Source organism: Urocitellus parryii, chromosome 1, assembly GCF_045843805.1.
Source record: "Urocitellus parryii isolate mUroPar1 chromosome 1, mUroPar1.hap1, whole genome shotgun sequence".
Taxonomy (NCBI): Eukaryota; Metazoa; Chordata; class Mammalia; order Rodentia; family Sciuridae; genus Urocitellus; species Urocitellus parryii.
This window is the reverse complement of record NC_135531.1, coordinates 180,308,619-180,320,424: the sequence shown is the minus strand read 5'-3', so window position 1 is coordinate 180,320,424 and position 11,806 is coordinate 180,308,619. Positions and strand designations below refer to the sequence as shown.

At 49.9% G+C, this 11,806-nt stretch overlaps 1 protein-coding gene across 1 annotated transcript; it reads right to left on the bottom strand.

Annotated features, from left to right (window-relative positions):
- Positions 1-318: 318 nt before the first annotated feature.
- On the bottom strand, positions 319-1,236 carry LOC144254718 (olfactory receptor 13G1-like). Its single transcript, XM_077798207.1, has one exon. The coding sequence runs from the start codon at positions 1,234-1,236 to the stop codon at positions 319-321; it is 918 nt and encodes a 305-aa protein (XP_077654333.1).
- Between the last annotated feature and the right edge of the window lie 10,570 nt (positions 1,237-11,806).

The window sequence follows — 11,806 nt, the reverse complement described above, 5'->3', positions numbered from 1 at the left end:
CTTTCACATCAGCGGTGACATTCATCATGTATGCACGTGGGACACGCAGGCTGCTGTAAGTCACTGTGTCCATGCACACAGGAGAATTGTAGGTGTGCATTTTACACACACTGGGAGAGTGCAGTGAGGTATGTTTGTGAGTGTGCTGTGCGTGTGGCATCATAAACATGTTCACAAGAGGAGAACGGAGTTGTGGAGAAGACCAGGGAGAGGAAGAAGCATCAGGAAGGGAAACTGGGGACAGAGCTATGAAAGCCCCTCAAGTCTGAGACGTGTGACACCGACTCCGGAGGAGAGAGGTCATGCCCCCTGAACCTGCTAATGCTTCAAAAGCACCTTCCTGACCCCTGCCTGCATCTCCTTGTTGCGGAAGCTGTACACAATGGGGTTCAGCGTGGGCGTCACCAGGGTGTAGAGTGCGGCCACCACCTTGTCCTTCTCGAAGGTGTAGCTGGAGGCGGGGCGGATGTAGGTGTAGATCACGGGGCAGTAGTAGAGGGACATCACAATGAGGTGGGACGAGCAGGTGGAGAAGGCCTTCTTTTTGCCCTCCGCGGAGCGGATGCGCAGGATGGCCCTGATGATGAAGCCGTAGGAGATGCAGGTCAGCGTGAAGTTCCCCACGGCCAGGGTGATGTCAGCTATGTACACCATCACCTCGTTGATCCTCACAGGGCTGCAGGACAGGGCCAGCAGTGGGGGTATCTCACAGAAGAAGTGGTCAATGGTATTCGGCCCGCAGAAGGTGAGCCTCAGGATGAGACCCGTGTGCACCCAGGAGTTGGTGACGGCAATGGCCATGACAAGGCTGAGCAAGGCCACGCACGTGCAGGGGTTCATGATGGTGCTGTAATGAAGGGGGAAGCAGATGGCCACGTAGCGGTCGTAGGCCATGGTGGTAAAGAGCACCATCTCGGCCCCCAGGGACCAGGTGAAGAAGAAGAGCTGGGACATGCAGCCGCCATAGGAGATGGTGCTCTCCGTGGACAGCATGGTCCACAGCACCTTGGGGATGATGCTGGTGGTGCAGACGATGTCCACGATGGCCAGCCCCAGCAGGAGTATGTACATGGGCGTGTGCAGCGCGGCATTGCAGATGATGGCGACCACAATGAGCATGTTGCCCAGGAATGCAACCATGTAGATGAGGAGGAGGACACAGAAGAGCACACCTTGCAGCTCAGGGTTCTGGGTGAGCCCCAGCATGATGAACTGAGTGACCACGGTGTGGTTCATCCTGCCTGGGACAGGTGCCAGGGGCTGCTTGGTGCACCACAGGGGTAAAGGACCCGGGGGTGTTGCCAGGGCACACTGGGGAGGGGGGTTGTGCCTTGCGATATGACTATGGGTTGGTGAATGCCGCAGCCTGAATCCCTTAGGACGGAGCTCTGGTGTCCAGGCAGGGTCCTCTACTCTCCAGGCGGGTTCCACTCTCTGGTGCGTGGTCTTCCATGGAAGACTGGAATAAACTAATGACAGAGGTTGGGGAGAAAATACAAGAGAAATAAATGACTTAATATGCTCCAGTACTGTGGTTCTGTGGCCTCAGCCACGTGTCTGAGAATGATTTCCTCTTATGTCCTAATACACACATCCTGTGCAATGTAAGCCAAAAACATGCCCCTCGGTCATCCCGCTGACTGCACGCAATTCAGGTCTTACCTGAAACACACCTGAGTTGGAGTATCTGCAACAGTGGAAGCTGGCAGGCCAATCATACAGGTGGCCTTTTCAGGGAAAAATGCCCAGTATAATATTTTGAGTCTGTATATTCATGTAATCACGGGCAATTCAATCAAATGTCTGGGCTGGCATTTTTTCTCCAGTTTGATAAGTAAATTACTAACATTGAATGAACTGATTATGTGTTTTGCTGTCATATCATGTTAAAGGAATTATCCTTAAAAGTGTTAAGACCTAAATTTGTGTGTTTGTCATTACAGCTGTAAATTAGCCATTTCACCTCTGTAAGCTTCAGTTGCATCTTTCTAAAAACTGCCTAAATTTATATGATATTCCACATTATGTAAGTGATCTTCTGAAGGACACCTGAAGGATAGGGGCTGCAGACACTTCCTGAAACCAGTCATGAGGACTCCAGACGACCTGGTTCCGTGCTATCCAAACATCTCCAGCATTCTGTCTCCTGCCTGCCCTTAGCCTGTTGTATACGTTTCTTTTTATGCACTGACAGTCACTGACATGAGCTCCCACCTTTCAGCACTAGAGCAATCCAGGGAAACTGGGAAGAGTGTACAAGCAATTGTAGATTCATTCTTTTCTTGTTTTATCAATGTCCTTGATCTTTTCAGAGATTGGGCTGTATCTCTGATATCTAAATTTAAAAAGGCTTAAATAAAATCATCCTTGCAAGGACCCCACCTGTGTGGTTGCTGCCTTAAGCCCGCAGTCACCTGTGTTAAATAAACCCAGAGTGCCGAGGCTCCGTGTGTAGCTCCTCAGACTGAAATGCACAGGTAAAGCCCTGGGAACCTGTACCTCTGCCAATCACTAGTCATGGTGTGACGAGCTGTGGGGGCCACTCCAGACATGCTATCCTTTTGTTCTCACAACCTAAGGAGCCTTTAAATCTCCTGTCTCTGTATAGTGAACACAGAAACACTGCAAGAGAGAGACAGTAACCGTGACTGGGAGCACCAGTCTCCAGTGGAAGGGCCGAGATGGGCGCCTGGGTTTTCTGAATCCAAAGAAGTTGCTCTTGACCTCTGTTAGACGCTTTCAGGCAAAACCTCAAACAGGGTGACGAACGCATACAAAACCTAATTATGCAGAAGTCTGAAGGCAGAGGGGTGCTGTGTTAAGCATGAGAGGGGATCCTGAGCAGGAAAATGCAGACAGGCAGTTTGTACTTGGCATTTAATTCAAATATTTGTATATTACAAGGATATGTAATGGAAATGATGACAATTAATACTTAAGATATTTAGAGCTGAATGCTTTCAAGTGATGTGAGGAGGTCTTGGCCTGCCTGTTTCACTTTAATAAAGAACAACACATCCACCAACAGCACAGGGCAGAAAGCCCAGCAATAAACGCAAGTACCAATAGTCAGCTCACTTCTCAGGGTGCCAAGGTATGCCCTGGGGAAGGCAGTCTGTGTGACCATGTGAAGGACGGAGCTGGACCCTACTGAAGCCCTACTCAGAAGTGGATGAGGTGGGACTTGGAATAGGGGAGCCTCTGGAACCCAGCCTCTGGGGTCTGGGCCACCAACTGGGTGTGTTTGGAGAGGATGCCAAAGCTCAGGCTCAGAGCCAGACAGAGGAGTGCGGATCCCTAAGAGCACAGAGCTCCACAGGGCAGAGGACACAGTGGGCAGTGTGGAGAGACAATCAGGCAGTCTCATGATTTTGTGGAATATTTTTCCAATTTTTTTCCCAGATGAACAAATAAATATGTTAATAAAATAATAAGCAGAGCAGGTTTGGTTGATAATATATGATTTAATTAACTCTAGTTATAAAGGTGTTTTCATTCAACAAGTATTCACAGGTCATATTTGTGCTCATCGCTGAGGGGTGGGGGTGGGGTCCAGGACTGCGTGACTCAGTGTGGTGTGCCAGCCACCTGGGGCCTCCTGCTCCGTCAGCCTGGGTCCCTCAGTGCTCCTTGTCCCTGACTCCCCATTGTTCTCCCTCTCTCCTGCCCCTCAAGGTGGCACTGTGTGCACCTGTGCTTACCTACATTCACCTGTGCTCACCTGTGCACATCGTGCTTACCTGTGCTTACCTGCGCTCACCTATGTGCACCTGTGCTCACCTGTGTGCAGCATTTGAGGAGTGTGAAGGGAGAGGGCAGAGAATGCAGGGACCACTCTGGGAACAGTGCTGACAGGTGAGAAGCCTGGAGTAGGACATGGCCCTCAGCTTCCTCAGAGGATGGGTCAGCTCCTGGGCTGGGGTGCCTGTGTAGTGTGACAGCAGAGGTGTGACAGCATAGGACTGGCCCAGACCATGACGAGCTGAGGCCTTGGCTGTGGACAGGCGGATGATGGAGAGAAGTACCAGTCTCTGAGGAGGAGGAGGCAGGCTGCGTGCCCAGTTTAGGAGGACAGCCCTGAGAGCAGCATAGCGGATGGGCTCAGGGGAGACAACGGGGTCCAGACAAGGCTGAGCCTTCAGTTTGTGGAACAATATCCATCCAATTAAATCTAATATTAAGATTTATTTACAATTACTACCTGCTGGAATAAAATAAGTATCTTATATCACATAAAACTACAGACAGGGAAATGTAAAGGCTGATCTGAATTCCTTGCCAGTAATCATTAGCCACTCTGCAGAGGAGGGGACCGAGGCCAGCATGCACACCAATATAGAAGACACACACCAAGCAGCAGGGCCTCCCTGCACTGGCTGCCTCACTCAATCCTGAGGACAGGGCTGAACACCAGGACGGTTAACATTCATCCTCCACATGAGCTGAGGGCTGAGGTTTGACAGACGCACTCACTGTCACCCACACAGGCAAAAGGGAAACCTAAAGCCATGGAGGCTAAAGACAGAATTCCCTCATGCTGTGATCTTACAGCCACCACCAACTGCTAGAGCTCAGAACTAGCTCCATCTTTGTCACCATGAGGAGCAGCATCACCACCACCATTATCATCCTCATCACCACCATCACTATCATCACCACTAACATCACCATCATCATCCATCATGATCATCACCACCATCATCATCATCACCACCATCACTATCATCACCACCATCACTATCATCACCACATCACTATCATCACTACCATCACCACCATCACTATCAGCATCACCATGAGTACCATCACCATCAGCACCACCATCATCAGCACCACCATCAGCAGCACCATCACTATCATCCCCACCATCACTATCAGCACCATCAATACCACCATCAGCACCATCAGCACCACCATTACCACCATCACTATGAGATACCATCATCACCATCAATACCACCATCACCAGCACTCACTACCATACCACCATCAGCACCATCTCTATCAGCACCACCGACATCAGCACCATCAGCACCATATTAGCACCACCATCATCAGCACCATCACCACCATCACAATCAGCACTATCATCATCAGCTACATCACCACCATCAGCACCATCAGCACCATCACTACCAACACCATCAGTGGTAGCACATCTCCACCATCATCACCTTCAGCACCATCACCACTGTCATCGACTGCTATCAGATGTGTTTACCTGTGCCATCTCTGTGAACAATAGAGGGACTCTTGTGAAGGGCTGCATGGTGCAGGTACAGAGATAACAGCACACCACAGCAGCTACTGGGTTCCGGGGACAGGTGGGTGCCCACTAAGCTGTCCCCCAGGCTCCTGAATGACTCTGGACAGCCTGCCCCTGGGCAGCTCTCAGAGGTGATGTGAAGTCAGTTAGTTGAGGCTTGGTCTAACAAACGTGTTACCTTCTCTCCAGCTTGGCTTCAACAGCTCAAGTACTGTTTTATAAAGGTTCAAAGTGATCAAGGAGAGGAAGGCATTGGAGATCAGAGCACTCAGGAAGGCAAGGGAATTACAGAAAGAAGATGTGTGAGTGCCAAGGGAGGGTGCCAGTGCCTGCACACAGGCCCAGGCTCTACCCAAGCAACAGCCTAGGAACAGTCCAGATGCACCATCTGGACTACCGAGCATCCTACGTCCCAGGGAGCCCTCAGTCCCTGAATTCCGGCCACACGTGAGCTCTATAGCACTCTGGTCTCCCAGGCTTGGCAGAGACAATCATTCAACTGTGACTCCCCACTGGCTGTGCGGCAGAGCAAGCCACATACTCGGGTACACAGAGGGGAGTGCAACCAGGTCATGTTGAGCACCGGTACAGGCCATCCCTGGAGCGTGGAGGCCCACGTAGCCCACCCAGCCACAGGCGCTAACTGGTCTAAACAGGCGGCTCTCCCCGTGGTTCCCCAGCTGCTCCTGCAGCAGTGTGCTCCCCTCACCTGGCTTCCTGCCAGGCCCAACCTGTGCTGGATGTGGGCATGGAGCGCACCCCCAGGCAGAGGGATAAATAGGCTTTGGGTTATATTACAACCTGTGGATGGATTTTATCTCATGCTGCAGGTGAAAAACTGAGTGAAGTGTTGCTAGTCCTTGCCATTCCTGCTCAGGCCATTTCATGTGACCGTGACCATCAAACAGCTCGTCCACACACACTCACCGTGGCTCTGTGCAGCGCACCGCCATGGCAGTAGGATTCAGACGGAGACTCTACGTGCTCTGGGACACTAGCGTGAAGACAGCGGGGCTAAGTACCTGCTGCGGGGGTGGTCCCGGCTCCCTCATGCCCACGGCCCTGATCCAGCACTGGGGCCCCAGGGAAGGGCACCTTGGACCGGCTGCCAACATGGCAGCCCCAGGACTCTCTGAGGAGCAATCAGCCGCCTGCACTGATCACCAATTACTTGGCCTCGGTGTCATCACCTGCCATGAAGACTAGAAGCCTCCCAGGGAGATATCCTCATGGAGTGGGAGCCTGAATAATGAGAGACCCTGGGAATGCTGGCAGGGGACTCAAGGAATGAGTAGGTGGACATCGTTAGGAAAGCAATTACTTCTGTGGGGTCTCCTCCCTGTCCCAGTAGAAATTAGAGAGGAGCTCAGTTGCAGAGCATTTTCCTAGCAAGTGCAGGGCCCTGGGTTCAATCCCCAGCCCCGGGGTCGGGGTAGGGGCAAAGAATGAAAAATTAGGAGGTAAAGGGTGGCAGGAAATGAATTCTGAGATGGAGGTTGCAGTCACATTTGTAGAAGTTCATTCTGTACTGTGAGGGGGGCGGGCGTCTGCATACGAACCGGGTTACAACCTGGCTTTCACTTGGTGAAGGCAACAAACAACCTTCAGCTAAATTTCTTTCTAAAATGAACTATTTGGAAGCCTGTTCTGCTTGTCCTTTTGGTGTAGTTTATGTTTGCCACATACAAGTCCACCAAGCTGTGTGACACACTCATGATGAAGGGACGTTCATGCTGTCCCCGGGGCTGGATGGACTCAGGTGTGCAGGTCCACAGGGCACACAAGGTACATCTCCATGTTCTCCACACAGGCTTCCTTGCCCTGCTTGTTGGTTGAGAGAAAAGCTCTGTGGGCAAATGCTAGGCTCTCTCGCAGTGTTCAGCCGGGGAATGAGCTAATACGTATTTAGAATTCATAGCAAATTTAGCCAAATATGTCGGACTGTCCCAAGAAAGCAAGAGATGGGCAGAAAATCCATGGGGTTGCAGTCACATGTTCAAGCTGAAATTAAATGGTTCTCTTAAAGAGCATCCACTGTTCAGGTGGTGGGCATGGCATAGTCTGTCCCAGGCACATGGACATGCTGGTCCTGGTTAAGCACTGCTTGGCCACTGAACCACGTCCTCAGACCTTTTCTTTTTTTGTATTTTGAGACAGTATGTTGTGAAGTTGCTTAGGGCCTTGCTCAGTCGCCAAGGCTGTCCTCAAACTTTCAGTCTCCTGCCTCAGCCTCCCAAGTCCCTGGGATCATAGGTGTGGGCCACCCCCAACCTTCAGTCACATTTTAAACAGATGAAATAACCCATCCCAGCACACGCTGATAAAAATGGTCGTCATTATCCTCTCTCTCTCTCTCTCTCTCTCTCTCTCTCACACACACACACACACACACACACACGCACCTTTGCAGTGCCCTTTGCAATAAGTCACTGTGATGCCTCCAGGTTTGTCCTTCTGATTCAACAATGCCGTGGCTGTTGGCGAGTGTGTGTGTGTGTGTGTGTGTGTGTGTGTGTGTGTGTATCTGCATAGGAATTTTAGGATTATTTTTATATATTTCTGTTAAAATGTAGCTGGAATTTTGGTAGGAATTGCCTTATAGCTATAGATTGATTGAGTACTGAGGACATTTTGACAGTATTAAGTCTCACCCACAAAAGCAGAGTACCTTCCCATTAATTTGTGATTTTTTCATTAATGATTTGGTTTTCAGTGTGTAAGTCTTTCATTAGATTGGTTAAATCTATTCCTAAGTATTTATCTTTATGTATTTATTTTTGCTATCATAGCTGGAATCACATTTATGGGTTTTTTTTTTTTGAGGGGAGGGATAGCTAGTTGTTAGTGTTTGGTAATCAACTGATTTTTTGCACGTTTTAATTTCTTTTTAGCCATGCATGACCTGTGGAGTCTAACGTGGCCACACGGGGATGGGATGTGCTGTGCCCTAATCTGCTCCCCAGCCCTTCCTCCTCTCCTTGACCTGGTGCCCTTCTGTCTGTCCTCTTGTCTGTCTGCTGTTTAAAGGAAGACTATGGACTTTGTACATTGGCTTTGCAACCTGCCGCTTTCCTGCATTGGTTCACTACTTCTTGGAGTTTCTGTGTGCTCTGTGTGGCTTTCCACTCCAGACTGTCATCTGAGCATGAAGACAGGGAGGCTTTGCCCTGTCCTCGGGACTTTCCTTGCCTCCCCTGCCTCATGCCCGGCTAGGGCTGCCGGGAACACGAGGAACAGGAATGGCGAGTGGGCCTGTTTGTCTTGTTCCAGGTGCAGAGGAAAGCCTCCAACAACCCAGCCTCCAGCATCATGGGATTCATGCCTCGATTGTGTTAAGAACATTCTGTCTCTAGTTTTCTGAGTTTTCAAATGGAAGAATATTGAAACAATTTTATTGAGTGCCTTTTCTCTATCTTTTGTTTAGAGATTTTTCCAAACTATTTCTGCAATTACTACATTCCTGTGTGTGGTCACTGAAGTTCCGTCAGCTGGCCAGTGAGCTAATTGACGTCTCCCTAAATCTAAGCATCCAGATAGGAAGAAGAACCCCAGGCTTTGCAGAGTGGTTCCTAGCTGGGTGCTCCTTCAGTGCCCAGTGGGGCCCTTGGCACAGCCCTTATGCCCTCCGTCTCCTTTAGCAGAGCCCAAGCGCCAGCCTGGGGGCTTGCCTAGGACCTGTGGTCACTTCCTGAGTATCCTTCTAGCCACAGACACGCAACCCCCCCTACCCATGATAATATCCAGAAGCCCCTGGAAGACCTCCTTCCCCGGGGCATCCTCCTCTCCACAGCCTCCTTCTCGGGCCCTTGACCTGTCCCCTGCGCTCCACTTGCTGTCCCAGGCTTAGTGTGCTGCAGGTGGTGTGTATCCAGATGCTTTCAAGGGCAGGAGGTGACCAACCAGCCTCTGGCCTGTCCGCTACGGCACTGCCAGCTGGCTCAAAACACCAAGATCTCATTCTGTTGAGAAGGAGGGACATGCAGGGTGTGGCCAACCCATAGCTGCCCCTGGGCTGGGCCTGGGGTGAGGCAGACGCTGCTCCCTCTGGGTTGACCTGCCTGCCACTTCACTGAGCAGTGACGTCACTGTCACAGTTTAGATCCCAGTCCCTCCACTTTCCTTCTGACAGTCTTAACAACAGAGTGGTCTTCTGTGTAGGACAGGTCCCTGGAGCTCCCCGTGCCACAGGCCCGTTTTTTGTGACATCACCGTATGTTAAGTGTTTGACAAAAATATTTTTAAAAACAAGTGAAATACAACAAAAAGGCACTTTTATGTGGAATGGCAGAAATTTCAGTGTTGATCCGAGAACGTTTTGAAGGTATTTTCTCACCTTTTAATGACCAAAAGGAAAAAAAAAAAGCAACAACATTGAATTAATTACACAAATAAACATCTGAATACTCCAGGGTCAGACGTGCAGGACGGTCCTGTGCGGACATCAGTATGGAGGCTTCGTCACGGAGTCACTTATGTTTATTCACCAAAGAAAGAACCGACTGCCTCTTAAACACATCTGCTTGGTAAATGCACAGGGGAAGAAGCACGAGTCCAAACAACACAGCAGAATCTGGAAATGTCATACATTTTGCAATGCGACAACCTGCTATTTGGAAAAATAAATTTGATGAGCTAAGAAAAATCTTGTTGGTTGGGACACTTAGCTTTTTACTTAACAAATATTTTTTTAGAAGAGTTTCTGATTTTCAGAAAAAAATGGAAAGATAAAACATTGAATTCCCTTTCACCCCAAGTTCTGTAACCCCATTAGTCATATCTGATTAGTGGGGAAATGAGCAAAGTGATAAATGAAGGCATTGAATGAGGCCTGGCTGGGTGCTGCTCAGTGGGAGAGGCCCCCACCACCACCGTGAGTGAGAGGCCCTGGGTTTGGTGGTCAGCGACACAGAAAAGACAAACACACCTACAAACAAGCTGCCGGACGGGGGGAAAAGCTGCTCTCCCCAGAATCCTCTGTATTTGCTGTGACCACATCACATTTCGGGATGGTCACCTTAGCAGATTTTCCTTGGTTTTGATGTCCATGATAGTCTTGAGGGCAGTACTTTGTAGAAAGTCCCTCAAGTGGGATTAGCCGGTTGGTCCCCCAGTTAGATGAAGGCCTATTTCTTCAGTGAAAACCACAGAAGCAGAACACCCCCACCGCAGGGTATGAGAATGTGAGAGGGACACTGTCTATAGGACAAGAGGGAACAGCCTTCCCACAACATTGCAGGAGATGCCCGAGTGTCCTAGCGCCCATAGCACTGGCCTTGCTCAGGGGCGGGGTGGCATCCCCCAGGGCTACTGGCCTCTCAGTACTGTCCCCTGCTGCCGTCTCCACAGGAGGACGATGGGCAGGTCTCAGTGGGGAGGAAAGCACCCACGTCCCGGGGGGGACAGGGTGTCTGGAGCAGTTGGCACATTCAGGTGCAGACGTGTCTCCCGCCGGTTCTTCCTGGGTCTTCATTGATCTCAGCGCACCTGGGGACCTGTGTTCCACACTGTGGTTGCAGAATGGGACATTTTGCCACCTGTGACGAACCATTCTAGTCTAGGCACAGGGAGTTTCTCATCATTACTATAGTTAATATTATCAGCACTGTTTTAGTTGGCAAATCACAGCTGTGTAAGGGCGTGAAAGCGATGTTTTGATATACGCATACAGTGCAGAGCAGTTAAATCAATCTAGTTAACATAGCCCGAACCTCATCTGTCATTTTTTAAAAACTGTAAATAACGTTGTTATGTGTTTGCTGGTGTATTATAGTTATACATAATCTTGGGTTTTTTTGACATAATCAATGTGCAAGAAATATAATTTGCTGCACTTTATCTTTTTTACAGTGAGATTTAGTCTTTTAGTCACTTTGCAAAATACAGCAGATTATTATTCCATCTAATCACCTTGACAAGTCTAGATAAGTATGTTTGTTTGTTTTTCCAATTCCTTACTTTCTGATACTTTAGGAAGCTCTGTCCTCCTCTTTTATAATCCAGTCCTGGAAGCCACCTCTCCAAGGGTCCCTTTGCACCCTCCTGGAGGGTGGTGTCAGACCTCATGGCTGGGAGCTAGGTGCTCTGGGTGCTCTCTGGGTGCCTGTGCGGCAGGGTGGATCATCTCGGGAGTCAGAGGAGGGCACGTGTGTGTATCCTCACCTTGAGAGCTTGTGTCTGCACGTGTTTATGAGTAGAATCATCCACGTCTGCACTAGGCTCACACGAGTGCTCACCCAACTGGCAGGCTCTCCTCTGGGACATGCAGGTGACTCCCATCTCTGCTGTGAATGGTGGTAAATTCCCATGGGGAGTGAGGGGCCAGCTGCCGTCTTCCTTCACCCACTGACTTCATGATGCAGCTCCAGCACACACAGCAGGGTCTGGATCATCAACCTTACCCACATGGCATACAGTTTCATCAGCTAGCGTGCCGGGTTACCGTACAGGTTCTCTGAAGTTCAGTTTCACACCCTATCAATTTGCAAAGTGTTGCTCAGCATCCTTTCTCTCAAGATTCTTCCCTGTGTGTGTAATGTGCAG

Coding starts and splice junctions, on each gene's coding strand:
- LOC144254718 (XM_077798207.1), bottom strand. CDS start 1,236: ATGAACCACACCGTGGTCACTCAGTTCATCATGCTGGGGCTCACCCAG.